The sequence below is a fragment of the Chelonia mydas genome, chromosome 2 (genome assembly GCF_015237465.2).
Source record: "Chelonia mydas isolate rCheMyd1 chromosome 2, rCheMyd1.pri.v2, whole genome shotgun sequence".
NCBI classification, from domain to species: Eukaryota; Metazoa; Chordata; order Testudines; family Cheloniidae; genus Chelonia; species Chelonia mydas.
Genome location: NC_057850.1, coordinates 179,416,724 through 179,433,147, shown reverse-complemented (window position 1 = coordinate 179,433,147; position 16,424 = coordinate 179,416,724). Strand labels below are relative to the sequence as shown.

Below are 16,424 nucleotides of genomic sequence, written 5' to 3'. Positions count from 1 at the left end.
TTTTTTTATAAAAACCCACCAAGACAGTATTGATCTCTTGTTCATAAGAGATCTCTCATTCCCTTAACTCCAATGACAATTTTCTTTCTCGCTTAACCAGCAACACCAATAGTTGGCCAGTTTTATCTCTCTCTTCTGAGTTGACATTCATATTTGTCATAGTATGAAACTCTAGTTTATTATTAGCGAGATTGGAGAGAATGATACATTTTTCTTTTTCAGTTTTCTATTTCAAAATGCCATGTACAAATTTCCAGCTGTGACACTTTTGGATTTTACCTAATTTAACACACTTTTATGTGAAGTAGACTTCCCTTAAATGTTAAATGGTTCCTAAAGTCTCTCAGTAGAATTGGCCAAATCTCAAATATTTAGCATTATCCCAACATCTTTGAATATGCTACATTTCTCAGAATACCTGACTTCAATCTCCAAATTTCTGGCTGGAATTCCCAGGAACTCTAATATCCTAAGAAAAGGGTAGTTGTTTGGTGTTACTTTTAGTATGTTATAGTGTCTGAACTCTCTATGTATCTTTTTAAGATGCTTGCTTAGTAAAGTTTAACTCAAGAAATAGAGATTGCATGCTGAAGAACGTGAGAACAAGTGTTCTGAGAGCTGCGAGTTTCTGGCAGTTTGCATTATTCAAGTGTTTTCCCTCTGCCCCAGTTTTCTTAGGGCTAGTCTACACAGGCAATGCTTTAACGTGGCTTGTGTGGTCATGGCAGAGCCCTGTGGCAGGACTTTTCTTTTTTAAAAAACAAAAAAACAAAAAAAACGTCCACGAGGGGTGTAGCTACCCAGCACTGTCTGGACCTAGCTGCCAGCTGGTGCACTGTCTACACTGGCGCATTACAGCGCTGAAACTTGCTGCGCTCAGAAGAGTTTTTTTCCACACCCCTGAGCGAGAAAGGTGCAGTGCTATAATTTACCAGTGTAGACAATGAACCTTGGACTGTTCATTTTAGTGCAGAAGATCATATCCACTGGAGTATCTAGCAGACTAACTTTTCCATCGTACCCTGAAACATGGTCGGTCTTGCCCTAAATTAAATAAAAATGTATGTAATCTGAAATTATTTGTCCTCTGTATGTGAAACAATCACTTCGCAGAGTAAAGAGCTTAAGTTTTTTTTATCAGTATGTCCTAGTCTCGAGGTACCTTTTGTAACCCAAGAGTACATCTACACTGGTAGAGAGATTCTCACTAGCTTAGCTTAAGTATGTTTAAAAATAGGAGTTTTGGACTTGGTGGGCTAGCTACCCAAGTTTGGACGGAGGATGGTGGGGAGTGGTGGTGTCTGAGTTTGAGCAGCTAGCCTTAGCCGCTGCTGCAATCCACACTGCTGTTTTCAATGAGCTAGCTTGAGCCAAGGTTGCGCGCGTCTGTCTGTCTGGGCTAGGAGATAGGCTGTAGACATACTTTCAGAGACTCTCAAAGTTGCTGAAACGTCCCTGATTTTTCTAGGAGTATATTTTTCCCTAAAGCTTGGCTCACTTAATAAACTATATTCTGGGTGGATAAGGGCCCGAATAGGAAATAGCTGTGCAAGTTGTTAAAAGGATTGGCTGGAGGAAGGACTGAACAAGGTGAGATCATTCTCCAGTCAAAAGTGGGTCCAATATTAAGTGTTATGCTTTAAAATAAGATTGACACTGCCAGATCCTGAGTTGTCTTGCCTCAGGTTGTTAGTGAACAGAAATATAAAATCAGCTAAAATCTAAACTATACTTTTACTCTTTTTAACAGAGACTTACAACAAAGCATTGCTAGAGAACCCAGTGCTCCCTCTGTTCCTTCACAGCCTGCATACCAAACTGCAGCAGCTGGAGGAAGTAAACCTGCTGCAGCAACTACTCCAACTCCAGCACCCAGAACCATGGTGGTAAGTAAAGGCTTGTGTTATATACAAGTTGATTACAGATAGGTATTTGATTATCAGAACTTTAGCATATCAGTCTCTGTAATGTATTGGGGTACAGTAGAACCTTAAAGATAGAAACACCAGTTATGGATTGCCCGATCAACTGGACACAAAATGAAACCGGAAGTAACCACTCAGGCAGCGCGCGCGCACACTACTGTACTGTGCCTGAATTGCATCTAAAGGTAGGCACATCTGGGCCTGACCCCACCCTCACATGCACGGGGCACCCACTTACAGCAAGATGCTGGGGCTGCCAACCTAAGGCAGCCAGAGCCAGCCAGCAGAGCAGAAGCAGCTCTGGGGTTTGCACTGGGTTCTCTCTCTCACAGCCCCCCCCCACCCCCATTTTTACCCTTCTCCATGCTGAGAGGGGGACACACTGTTCCCCCCCCCCCCGCCATTTCCCCTCCCACACACACACACCTCTGCAGGCCGGAATGGAGGTAAGCATGCATTCCAGGCCTGAGTAGAGAGCTCAGCTGCTGTTGAAACCTGGCCTGGAGTCTCAGCTGCTGGATCTGGAGCCTGAACTGCACTTTGTTCAGAGTTACGGACAACCTCCATTCCCGAGGTATCTGTAACTCTGAGGTTCTACTGTATTATATTTTAATATCTATTGCCAAATCAAGGAGGGCTGGGGGGGCCGGGAAAGCATTCAGGAAGTGTCAGTGGTTGCAAGTAATAAGGTTTTTAGTTAACTTTGTTTCAATTTCCATTTTATCATCTTTCAGTTGTCTCATAACTTTCTAAGAAGTTTGAATTAAGCAATTATACAGCAACATAAAAGTATAACATTGTGTAAAACCAGAAAAAAGTTATAGAGTTGAACCTGGTGCTTGCCTTGAAAAACTTGGTCTAATTGATTTTTTTTTTTTTTTTTTTTTTTTTTTTTTTAAGTCTAGTAAACCACAACCACCAGCACGCCCTCCACCACCAGTGATTTCTACAGCAAGTACTCTCTCCCCTCCTGTATCAACAGCCACTGGAGCTACTGCTTCTCCAGTTGGTTCATCTGTAGCTAGCACTGGACCATCACAGGCACAGGGACCCCCTTACCCAACCTATCCAGGATACCCAGGGTAAACTATCAGAATGCTTAAGTACTTCATAGATAATCTAATTTACAACACCAAAAAATGCCTATTTTGTTAAATGTGAATTGAATTTAAATAAGCTGCTTTTAGTGGACACTGGGGTTTCCTTTTCTGTGTTAAGATCTGACATTTCTTTGATTTGTCACGTCTACAGTTCAGATACATGTTAGTATAGGACAGCAATTCTTAAACTGGTCTGTGGACTGCTGTGAGGCTCCTTGCTTAACTGACTAGTCACAAAGTGCTTGCTCTCCTTGCTTTTAGTTCTTGCATCATATTAAAGCCTGCTAAAACATATAATGATTGCTAGAGCAATGTCATGTAGTTGCAAATGTGAGGACTCATGATGGTCTACGATGCTGCTTTAGACATGATTAATGCACTTTTTGAGGGGGGAGATGGGTAGAGTTTGAGGGGAAGGAGGGGAGGAGTTTGAGATGCTCTTGTAAAGGCTTATTTGAAGAAGCATAAATAGAATTTTATGGACTTCTCTTCTGTGTGCAATATTGGCTTCTTGTTCTATAATTAGTATTGGGTATTTGTTTTTATATCTTATGTCCCTTCCCTCTTTAAGACTAGTAGCTATACTGTGGGAACCTCCTTACTTGATTTACCCTTACTTGATTTGAGTGCAGGATGGATAAATGTAGCTTATAGCCTTCAATTCTGTCCTCCTAACGTGAGAGCTATGTAGTGAGTTTTGTATTGCTACATGCTAAGGGAAGATTCATGAAGAAAAAATCATCTTTTCCTTTAGGTCTTGCAAGTAGTGCATTTTGCATAAGAACTAAAGAATTGGTATTGCCACCCTTAATGACAGCACACTTATATAATTGGCAACACCCTACACTCTTAATCCCAGAGAGGCTCTTTTAAAAAACATAAATTTATTGTAATTTTGCAATTGTATTTAGCTTTTTCAGATTCTATCTTGGCTTTTTGGTTGACACATGGTCTGCCTATAGAGTGCAGCACTAGCAGTTCTGGGTCAACTGACAGGAAGAGTGTTTGTCTTTGTGATCCTGCTTCTTAAAGACGGCATGTGGCCGCTCTCAGGGTGGGGACTGAGTCTTGTTGGGGAGAACTGTGAAGACACTAGCAAGAGCAGGAGGGAGCCTTTGAAAGCTTGTTCTGGCACTCTGCAAAGCTGCCAGGAGAGCAAAGGGAAGGAGTCTTCATCATCCGAGAACCCCTTACTTTTCCTGTGGTCACCACCAGCAGTATATATATGACCTCTTGTCTGCCTTTCCTCTGGTACCTGCTGCTATGTATGTCCTGTATATCCTCTAACTGCCCCAGACACAAATGTGAAAGGAAGAATGGAGAATTAAGTAGCAACTAGAGCCGACACTGGGGAGAAGAGGCTAGTAAGGGAATCCTGTTCAAACATCTGGATGACCTCATGAGATGAGACTTTTTTCCCTGCACCCTAGGAGCATAGCCAGAATTGGGAGTCATTTGTCAGCTGCAGCTCCTGCTAATGCCTGCCTATCTCCCTGTGGACTTTTCCCACTCCTGTCTCTCTTCCACCTTGTTATAGCCAGTAGATCGAATCTGATATCTCCCTTTCTGAGGCAGACTCTCTTCCGATTAGTCACCTTTGTTGTTGCATTGAGTACTGCCCCTGATTGAACACAGTGCTATCCAGGCAGACCTTGTCTTAACCAGTGAATTGGCACAGTCTAAAAATACTTAATAAATACAATTATAATCAACATTGTTTCTAAGAAGGGGGGAAAAATTGGTTTAGAGCAGGGTCATGGTCTTCCTAGTTATGAAAAGCTGCTGTTTTTTTCCTTTAGCTGAATTTCACTTCAAGGTATTGTGTTGGTTTAATACCTGCTTCCTAGAGGTTTATGTGCAATAGTAAATGCTGTAAAGGGGGAAACAAGTTGCAACTGTCTGCCGTGGGTTCCTTGCCTTTTTAGCTTTCTCTCTCATGCTGCATCCTATTGCTGCCTCAGTATTTAACTTGTAATTTTTGCAATTAATGGGTGCTGTTTTCCACAGGTATTGCCAGATGCCAATGCCAATGGGCTACAATCCTTACACCTATGGCCAGTATAATCTGCCATATGCACCACAAATGTATCAGAACCCTGGACAAGTACCATACCCAGGACCTCAGCAACCTGGATACCCTTACCCTCAACAGCCTTATTACCCACAGCAATAACATGTCTGCAAAGAAGTTCTGCCTGTTAAAAATGAGAGAAACTTGCAATAAGCATACTAAAACTTTAGCTCCAATTAATGTATCATACTCTACTGAATGCAGTCTATAGCTCCTGTCTGTTAAATACTCAAAGCTGTATTCCAGTTTTTGACTGCACTAAACCTCTTGAGAGATTTGCTGCTGCTGCAGTCCAAACACTAGGCCCGATGTGATCAGAATTAAATTACAGCATAATTCAACTGTAACTGCACTTAAACTAAACCAAAATGTTTCTTTACAAAAATCTTCATTTCAATAGTAATGGGAATATTTGAACAGTGCGTGCATTGGGTGTGATATATTTTAAAGAACTACATGCGGTTTCCTTCTATATTCTGTTGGTTTGTATCTCTTTTTGGTTTTGAGTTTAGTTACCAAGTTGCTATTTTGTCTAATCAAGGCCTTGTAAATCATATAAGTAAATAAAAAATAAATGATGTAAGAATAGTTTAACATTTGTTAAACATTTTGCTATTCTCATTACTGTAAAAAAGATGTTTTGTGTGACTGTTGTGAATTTGTCCTTTGACTTCTGCTGGTCTACGAAACTGAAGCAGCTGTTCCATAGTTAAGATTGCAACTGAGTTTCCATTTATTCCACCTGCTAATCGGCAAACCAAGGAACAACCAGCTCAGCACTGGTTAGACTAAGTCTAGTAGAATCTGTCTACCAAACTTGAAGTGAAATTGGCAAGGGATTTGAGTTAGGACACACTCAAAATAGTTGTTTAAGATACTTTTTGAATTGAAGTTTTTGCCACTTCATGGCCTCCTCACTTCCCTCCCGCCCCCTCCCCACTAAACCTCCAGAAAGTCAGGAGAGCTAGCTGCTCACTGCATTCACCTATTCAAGGTCAGGGGCATGGGCATAGGACCAAAGATGGGCTGATCAGAATCAACTTCTCAAAACAAGAGTCAATGTTTCATGGCTCATCTCCAGGCTTAAAATAGGGATCTGATGACTACTGTACTCATCTTCCATATTTTATAAAAAGATTCTACCATTTACATTTTGAGGTCTCTCAGCAAAGAAAAAGGCTAAACAGTTCCCTATGGGAGCTTGTCATCAATGCAATTTTTGTGGAAAAACTTTGTAAATTAAGACATCTTAAAAATAAGAATGGTCACCACAGCTAGATTATTTTTATAACACTTGTTCTAGCATGAGAAAAGAGGAGACTTTTAAAAAGTGAGCTTGCTCGACAGTCTTCAACTCCCTGCTGAGCTGCATTCCTCGTCAGTCCTTTGCTCCCTCTCGAGGTTCTCCAGCCATCTGCACCTGGAATGATCTTCCCAAGGGGCAAGTGTAAATCTGTAGTAATGTGCTGTTCTTGGCTCATGGTTTTGGGTTAGGGAATATTCCTGTAGAGCTTGGTCTACTTGCAGTGTTCTCACCTACCCGTCTAAAGCCACATAACTGAGACCTGAGAGGCTTCTGTAGGCTTTGAAGCAAGGCGGGGACACACAGGTGAAGCAGCACTCTCCGTTTCCTTCCCCAGCAATGATATATGTAGGCTTACATTTCATTTTGTATGAGGAAGTTGATTGTGGTTCATGGTTTTTGTGAAACGTCTATTAACCATGTCTTTGGGACAGCCTGCATTTCTAGAGGTATGTTTGATAAGGGATTGGATAATCTGTATTGCTGTTTAGTCCACAGTATGACAGTATCCTGCAATAGTGCCATGAGTCAACTTATTTTAGATTTTCTGAACTGCCTCACACAACGTATCCCTTCTAACACAAATCTTTCTATTGCCACTTTTTATAACTTACCACTTTTTCAAATTAAATATCTGATATAAACACATGATTAAAATATTAAGGCATGTTTTAGTTAAAACCTTACTGCCTTTGAGGGTACCAGTCACCATGCCATCTGAGTGCAAACATCTTAAATCTTTCCTAAACTTTTTTTTTCCTGAGTAAATTATGCCAGGGGTGACCAAACCGCAAGCCACATGTGGCTCTTCTACAGTTAGTGTGGCATGCTGCGCCCTCCTGCATTCCTCACCCCCATTCTCCACCTACCAGACAGGCAGGGGGAGGCGCCTCAGGGCTTCTGCCAGGGAGGACTGATGCCTGCTGAGAGTGGGAGGACACAATTTAAAAGTTCGTCCCCTTTCCTCCACCTCGCAACACCATGAGTCACGTCTCCCTCTTAACCTCCCTCCCTGCAGCTCCCAAGCGTTCTCTCTGGGTAGAGAAGCAGTGGCAAACAGCTGGAAGCTGCAGTGAGGGGCTACTGCTTTAGCTCCATGGGGAGAGGCAGCAGCAAAAGCAGTGGCTCTTCCTCCAGCTCTCAACTGTTTGCAGTTTCCTTTCCCCATGGCTGCAGCTCCTAGCTTGCCAGCTCCAGCAGTGGCTGTGCAGGGAGGGGACCTGGCGGCACCATGTGACCAAGCAGGACTAGCAAACCCTGGCAAAAATCTGCAGGGAGAGGGGCATGAGAGCCCTCCCCTCCCCCCCTAGTATCACCTCTGGCTTCTGCCCCATGGGGAGGGGGGTCTTGGGCATAGGCACTGACTCTGTGGGTGCTTGGGGGCTCAAGCACCCACTGAAAACAGTAGAGGATGGTCAGCACACACAAACCACTGCTAGATGGCAGGAGCATGTACATGACACAGTGAAACTAGAAGGTAGACAGGATTCACCAGCAAAAACAAAAATCAGTGCCTGTGGTCTTGGGCTTCAGCAGGAACAGGGCTGAAGCCCTGGCAGGCACCCCCCAGCTCTTGAACTTCTGACGATTGCCATATGTGGCTCAGAGGGTTACTAAGTTTGGCCACCCCTGTTATATGCATATATGCTTCCCCCCGTGCTCGCTCGCGCTCTCTCTCTCTCTCCCCCTCCAAGGTTCATATATTGCGTGCAAACGCTCCCACTATGCTGCATCAAGGAATCTGGGCAAAGCCAATCAGAAACCACTAAGATGTCTGCACACCAATGCAAAGAGCCTGGATAACAAAAAGGGTGAATTAAAATGAGTGGTGCAGGAAGTGAAACCAGATGTTACAGAGATAACAAAAACACGGTGGAATAGTAGTCATGACTAGAGTACAGGTATTGAAGGGTATGTGCTGTTCAGGAAAGAAATAAAGGTAAAGGTTGGGGAATAGTGTTGTATATTAATGACTAGGGAGAGTAAAAAAAATTAGAAGTGACAGTATGGATAAAACGGAATCGGTTTTACTGAGGGGGGATGAAAGGTAACGGCTCCACTGGAAAAATGCTTTGGGGTTGCCTACAGAACCCCAGGATCTGATTTAGAGAGAGACTAATGAAATAAATACTATGGGGAATTGTGTGATTATGGGAAACTTTAATTTTCCACATATAGATTGGAGAACAAATGACTGGTACAAAAAGTGGAAGTGTGCTAATAAAATTTGCAGATGACAAAATTGGGAGGTATTGCCAATACAGAAGAGGACAGGAATATCATACAAGAAGATTTGAATTACCTTGAAAATTGGAGTAATAGAAATGGGATGAAATGTAATAGTTAAGGGCATGCATTTAGGGACTCGCAACAAGAATTTTTGCTATAAACTGGGGACGTATCATTTGGAAGCAACAGAGGAGAAAGAGCTAGGTGTATTGGTTGATCATGAGATGCCTATGAGCTGCCAATGTGATGTGGCCGTGAAAAAGGCTGATACAGTCCTAGGACGTATGAGGTGAAGTATTTCCATTAGAGAGAGGGCACAAGAACAAATGAATACAAACTGGCCATCAACAAGTTTAGGCTAGAAATTAGACATCTAACCATCAAAGGAGTGAAGTTCTGGAACAGCCTTCCAAGGGGTGTACTGGGGGTAAAAAACCTAACTTGTTTCAAAACTGAACTTGATAAGTTTATGGAGGGAATGGTATGATGATATTGTCTACAATGGCACATGGTCTGTTCCATGACTGCTATTAGCAAATATCTCTCGCTGCTGGAAATGGGATGCTAGATGGGGAGGACTTTGAGTTACTTCACCTTTCCCAGGTATCTGGCTGGTGGGTCTGACCTACATGCTCAGGGTCTAACTGATCACCATATTTGGGGTTGGGAAGGAATTTTCCCCCAGGTCGGATTGGCTGGGACCCCTTTGGGTTTTTTGCCTTCCTCTGCAGCATGGGGAACCGGCAACTTGCTGGTTTGAACTATAGTAAATGGTGGATTCTCTGTAACTTGAAGTCTTTACATCAGGATTTGAGGACTTTAGTAACTCAGTCAGAGGTTATGAGCCTATTGCAGGAGTGGGTGGGCGAGGAGGTTCTGTGGCCTGAAATGTGCAGGAGGTCAGACTAGATGATCATGATGGTCACTTCTGGCCTTAAAATCTATGAGTCTGTCTAGAAAATCTGAATCTCTGTGTCCTTTTTGCCTAGCTATTACCAAGGGAAAGTGTAAAAGTTAAATGTGAATTGGGTTTCAACTACAGGAAGCACCACTTGCAGATGCTCAGACGCTGATGGGCAACAGGAAAAGTAGAATATGAGTGAAAATCACACTTCCCACACAGCTGAGTTTAAGATGGGCGCTTTGTGTTTTTTCCCCACAAACAGTTGAATGGAGAGGAACATGATTCCTGAATTTAGTTTTTCTAATGAATATACAGTATAAGGCGAAAGGGAGGGCAATGTCTCATATCTGGTTTGCACAGGGTCTTTATAGACCAGAAAAAAGTAGAGTAGATAACTGCATTTTTAAACCAACAATTAGGGCCTAATCCTGGTTCCACTAGAAAATAATGGAAATCTTCCACTGACTGTAGCCGACTTCAGTGGTATATGGGCCGAATGCAATATTTTAAATTAAATTCTAAACTTGTATGTTACAACTGGCCCTAGTGCTCAAATTATTAAATTAAGTATAAATGGTTTTTGTGTCTCAATTTATAAATCTTGTTTTATGGTGGTACAAAAATTAAACTTTTGGATAAATATTCCCTAGAACTTAAATTCCTGATAGTAAGAAATTTCCCTTTCTAGTTTATTCTTGCATTGGTATGTAATTAGAAAGTCTGGGTTCTATATTCAGCTTTCACTTCAATGTTCTTGAAATTTTTCTGGGAAAGAAATAGAAAAATCCATTCATTCTTTTCATGTACATATCTGTTTTTAAGCACAAAGTTGTGTGTTATAACTGTTGGTTAAATGACAGGTTTCAGAGTAGCAGCCGTGTTAGTCTGTATTCGCAAAAAGAAAAGGAGTACTTGTGGCACCTTAGACACTAACCAATTTATTTGAGCATAAGCTTTCATGAGCTACAGCTCACTTCATCGGATGCATTCAGTGGAAAATACAGTGGGGAGATTTACATACACAGAGAACATGAAAAAATGGGTGTTATCATACACACTGGAAGGAGAGTGATCACTTAAGGTGAGCTATTACCAGCAGGAGAGTTGGGGGCGGGGGGGAAGAAAACCTTTTGTAGTGATAATCAAGGTGGGCCATTTCCAGCAGTTAACAAGAACGTCTGAGGAACGGGGTGGGGGTGGGGGTGGGGGTGGGGAATAAACAACAGGAAATAGTTTTACTTTGTGTAATGACTCAACCACTCCCAGTCTCTATTCAAGCCTAAGTTAATTGTATCCAATTTGCAAATTAATTCCAATTCAGCAGTCTCTCTTTGCAGTCTGTTTTTGAAGTTTTTTTGTTGAAGAAGAATAGCCACTTTTAGGTCAGAAATCGAGTGACCAGAGAGATTGAAGTGTTCTCCGACTGGTTTATGAATGTTATAATTCTTGACATCTGATTTGTGTCCATTTATTCTTTTACGTAGAGACTGTCCAGTCTCTTGTATGGACGGGTCCAGGCTGAGGTTGATGGTGGGATGGAAATTGTTGAAATCATGGTGGAATTCCTCCAGGGCTTCTTTTCCATGGGTCCAGATGATGAAGATGTCATCAATATAGCGCAAGTAGAGTAGGGGCATTAGGGGACGAGAGCTGAGGAAGCGCTGTTCTAAGTCAGCCATAAAAATGTTGGCATACTGTAGGGCCATGCGGGTACCCATAGCAGTGCTGCTGACTTGAAGGTATACATTGTCCCCAAATGTGAAATCAACCTCAGTCTGGACCAGTCAACACAAGAGATCCACTTCCTGGACACTACGGTGCTAATAAGCGATGGTCACATAAACACCACCCTATACCGGAAACCTACTAACCGCTATTCCTACCTACATGCCTCCAGCTTTCACCCAGACCACACCACACGATCCATTGTCTACAGCCAAGCTCTACGATACAACCGCATTTGCTCCAACCCCTCAGACAGAGACAAACGCCTACAAGATCTCTATCAAGCATTCTTACAACTACAATACCCACCTGCTGAAGTGAAGAAACAGATTGACAGAGCCAGAAGAGTACCCAGAAGTCACCTACTACAGAACAGGTCCAACAAAGAAAATAACAGAACGCCACTAGCTGTCACCTTCGGCCCCCAACTAAAACCTCTCCAACGCATTATCAAGGATCTACAACCTATCCTGAAGGATGGCCCATCGCTCTCACAAATCTTGGGAGACAGACCAGTCCTTGCCTACAGACAGCTCCCCAACCTGAAGCAAATACTCACCAGCAACCACATACCACACAACAGAACCACTAACCCAGGAACCTATCCTTGCAACAAAGCCCGTTGCCAACTGTGTCCACATATCTATTCAGGGGACATCATCATAGGGCCTAATCACATCAGCCACGCTATCAGAGGCTCGTTCACCTGCACATCTACCAATGTGATATATGCCATCATGTGCCAGCAATGCCCCTCTGCCATGTACATTGGTCAAACTGGACAGTCTCTACGTAAAAGAATAAATGGACACAAATCAGATGTCAAGAATTTTAACATTCATAAACCAGAGAACACGTCGGAGAACACTTCAATCTCTCTGGTCACTCGATTTCTGACCTAAAAGTGGCTATTCTTCAAAAACAGACTCCAACAAGAGACTGCTGAACTGGAATTAATTTGCAAATTGGATACAATTAACTTAGGCTTGAATAGAGACTGGGAGTGGTTGAGTCATCACACAAAGTAAAACTATTTTCCCTTGTTTATTCCCCCCCCATCCCCACTGTTCCTCAGACGTTCTTGTTAACTGCTGGAAATGGCCCACCTTGATTATCACTACAAAAGGTTTTCTTTCCCCTCCCCCCCACTCTCCTGCTGGTAATAGCTCATCTTAAGTGATCACTCTCCTTACAGTGTGCATGATAAACACCCATTTTTTCATGTTCTGTGTGTATATAAATCTCCTCACTGTATTTTCCACTGAATGCATCCGATGAAGTGAGCTGTAGCTCACGAAAGCTTATGCTCAAATAAATTGGTTAGTCTCTAAGGTGCCACAAGTCCTCCTTTTCTTGTTGGTTAAATGTTACTTTGCTCCGGTGTGGTTTATTTAAAAAACAACAACAACCCAATACTTTTATCATCTGTACTTGTGTTTCAGCCTAGAGCTTCTTTGCTGCAGTTCAAAGTGGTTGATTTGGAATATCCCCTCAGCTATTTTGTGAAGTACTTCTCTCTTATAAATCCAGTAAGGCCCTTTTATGGCTAGTAGAAATGTCCTATCAAAATGAAGTTGTTTCAATAGCTCTTGGTGGTCAGGTGTTGACGTAAATAGAGGGAAATGTTGTTAAGCTGGGCAAAAGGGCAAAGACTTGAACGGACAGGGAGACTGGAATTTTCTTATCACAACAGATACTGACCTTCAGAACACAAATTGAACCATGCTGATGTGGCAGTGGTCAGGGAGATGGAGGAGGGGGATGCTAATGTAATTCCTCTGGATATCAGTCCCTTTGAAGCCACCCCCGACATCCAGTGAGGTCTCATATACTAGTTCAGACTGGATTCTCCAGGTACTCATAGACAAAGAAAGGATTTTGAATAAATAGCCTGGTTTTAAAAGGGCCTTTTTCCTGATCCAGCAATTGGACAGGACCTGTGGTCCACAGAGGGCCCCAATCCTTAGGGAAGGATTGGAAGGACTGGGCCCCCTAAAACTGTATGCCTGTTCTGAGTTGAAGCTGTGATGAACTTGAAACTACAAGGAAACCCCTTTCATTGGGTGTTGAAGAACTGCTCCTGCCAGAGCCCATGTTAGGATTGGGGTGATGTCTGGGAAGCTTATTAGTATGCACGTACGTTTTTATAGTTTTTTATGTTTTCTCTATAGTGCATAAAATGAGCAGTGTGGTAATTATAACTATGGGCGTTCACACTGTTAACCGTCTCTGAAGAGAAAGCAAGCAGGCCTAGCTCTGCTGGGGATAATAGTGAAGACAGGGAACTGTGCAGCCCGATCAGAAGGGAGAGAGAGACGTGTCTCCACCCAAGAGAGGTGACAGTTGGGGAGCCAGAGACCTGACAGTCCCCTGGTTACCATAGATGGGGAATACAAGTGCAGTTGCCTTTAACTGTGATAGTGGTTTCTTATGTTTTTAAGCAGACTCTTTCATCTGTGTTAAATGGTTCATTTTGTGCCTTGGTGTAGCTTATTTGTGGCAAAATAATCACCATAAACTTTATAATTAGGGCCAAATTACACTGTTTGATACAAGTTTGTGCATACTATTGGCATCAGTGGCTGCATGCAGGCTTCCCAGGATAGGTCTTGGCTCCTAAAGTTTACCTTGTTGTTACAATCAGTGGATATAATACTATTACAATAGAATTGGAAAAAACTGATTATGACACCATTGCTACACCTAATAGTTTTTCATTGCTAGCCAGTGGTATGACAGTGGAGAAAAGTGATTAAAAAGGGGACTGTGTTTTTAAGTCCTTGTAAGAAGATTAGAGGGAGAACATTTCCTAACAATCTCATGGAAGTGAACTTGCTCCACAGTTCAGTAGTCACTGGGGTGTCAGAAAAATGTCCGCAATAGTTAGTTCCTTTTACTGGCAGTTTCAAAAGGAAAAGGAAACAGATGAGACTTTACTGCCGGTAGCAGGGTCAATACAAGGTTGGCTGAGACTAAACACTTGCAGTATTTATTCTGTGATCTTTCAGTTCATTCTGGGGGTACAAATTTAATCAACACAGCTGTCATTTACAGCTATCTCAAGGTATCATGGGGAAAACTATTAATATCTTGGTCTCATTCATTTCAGTTTTCATGCTGAGAAGTCTAACAGCACAGTTTGTCATGAGAAAGAAATTATTCTTCTACCAAGAGTAATAAATGCTCAAATTCAGCATCTATCTCAACTCTTACATTGTGATATTAACTTTATACTTACATACTTACAATTCGTTAGTGGTAAATATTTTGAAAGGCAACATCACATAATTGTCTTGATCCATAAACTCAAGGAAATTAACTTAATTCTGGGTTATAAACTGTTCAGTTTGCTATAGTGGTAGTGCCCAGGGGCCCCAGTCAGCTATGGAACCTTTAGTACAAATGCATAGGATAACATGGTCCTTGTCCGAAGATCTTACAGTCTGCCACTCATAAAACCAGGAAAAAGGTATGTCTATCTACAAACAGTGTATATGCATATGTAAGTTACTTTCCATATAATTAACATTGGTTGTTTTGCCTTACTATCACTTAAAATATTTCTTTACACACTAATTTTCCATAGATTTCTCCCTCACCTCCCAAAATGGCATTGAATCAAACAAGAGTACAGCTAGAAAAGGCTTCTGAAACAGAGCTGTTACATATTAGTCACCACTGTCTAGTAGGACTAGGGTGACCAGACGTCCCGATAAAATCGACTGTCCCGATATTTAGTTGTTTGTCCCGCGTCTCAACCGATGTCAGCGACACTCTGGCTTTTTTTTTTTTTTTTGCTTCACCGGCCCTGGTTGGGGGGTGAGCCTGTGGCTGCTCCTCCTTGTGTCCCGATATTTTGTTCTTGTCATCTGGTCACCTTAAGTATGACTGCCAATTGATTTTTTTCATAGTTTTAACAAGAACTCCACCAGTTAGTCATGTTGTTCATTTATTGTTAAGGTTTCTGTGTAGTATTTCCATTTAGTCAGTGCTGTTTATTAGGTGAAGTATTATTGCTAAATTAAGGGAAACTAGTGTTTCTGTTAGTAAAGAATTTCTCTGAACATAAAATACAAAGATTTGATACTGCTGCTACTGTAATGTGACATACGCACATGCATTTTTCCAAATAATCTTACAATAATAGTTACATTAGATTTGAATGTTAAGGCCTTTTTCCCAAGTAAAGTTATTATGGAATTCTGGTGCTGTGAGATCACACATTGACTCCTTACAGACTTCTGTTCCTGTGGATATGAAATAACTGATTTGGGAAACTCTTTCTGAAAAACTATTTAAATCAGCATTATCGGCAGAGCAAGATAGTTATACCCATCGTAAAAGTTGCTTAACAGTTTTCATTATAAGTCCCTGTTTTCAATTGCTTATAACTTTACCGGACTTTAGCTGTTTTCTGTACCTCTTCATCAGCAAAAATTGTTTAGCTGATTTCAAGAATGAGGTTAAGGAAAAATAGAATTTTTTCCAACGTTAACATTTTTTCCTAGTGGTTTCATTGGAGAGCTCTAGCACCTCCATACTTTGAAGCAAGAACATGAAATTTGGTAGATGGGTAGGGCTGGGTGAACAGGAGGGTATCTTTGCCTGTCCCCGTGAAAATCTGCTCAGATTTTGTTGATTCATAAGCCTCTGAAAATTGTCACTTGTACATGCTCAGTAGTTGGTTAGAGGCTTGCTGTTAAAATATCCAAACGTTTCATCTGCACTGAGCATTCTCCAGCCTCCAAGTGCTTCTTATGAGTCAACAGCAGTGCATGGTCTTTCAACCCACACTGAATCTCATACCTGGCAGGCACAAAACCAGAACTCTAGACCAGAAGTACAGTTTCTGCCCCCTTTGACTTAGAAAAATGTGTGTTGGACTGGAAGCAATGAAGTCTAATCTCAAGTCTTCTACTGACTAGTGTTAATTCTGTGCGCTTCGTAGCCCTTACTTAGTAAGGTGCCACACTGCTATCCTAGAAAGCATGCATCATTCACCTATTTTTAAAAAATAATTTAACAGAGGTTGCAGAAGATCGTCCCTGGTAGAACTGGTACTAGAAATCAGATCTCTTATATAACACACTCAATTCTTATCCACAGTGCCTTTTGAAATGAATGTGCTGAATCTCTGCACTAGTGCAGAGGTGGGCAAACTATGGCC

At 41.8% G+C, this 16,424-nt stretch overlaps 1 protein-coding gene across 2 annotated transcripts in view; it reads left to right on the top strand.

The window, feature by feature from the left end:
• Positions 1-5,690, top strand: part of LOC102930263 (programmed cell death 6 interacting protein) — a 55,471-nt gene extending 49,781 nt beyond the window's left edge. For both annotated transcript variants that reach the window (XM_037890136.2, XM_037890135.2), the window contains exons 16-18: positions 1,751-1,886; positions 2,826-3,007; positions 5,033-5,690. In XM_037890136.2, coding sequence (XP_037746064.1) covers positions 1,751-1,886; positions 2,826-3,007; positions 5,033-5,198 — 484 coding nt within the window. In that variant the 3' untranslated portion in view covers positions 5,199-5,690. The remainder of the gene's footprint in view (positions 1-1,750; positions 1,887-2,825; positions 3,008-5,032) is intronic.
• The last annotated feature ends 10,734 nt before the right edge of the window (positions 5,691-16,424 follow it).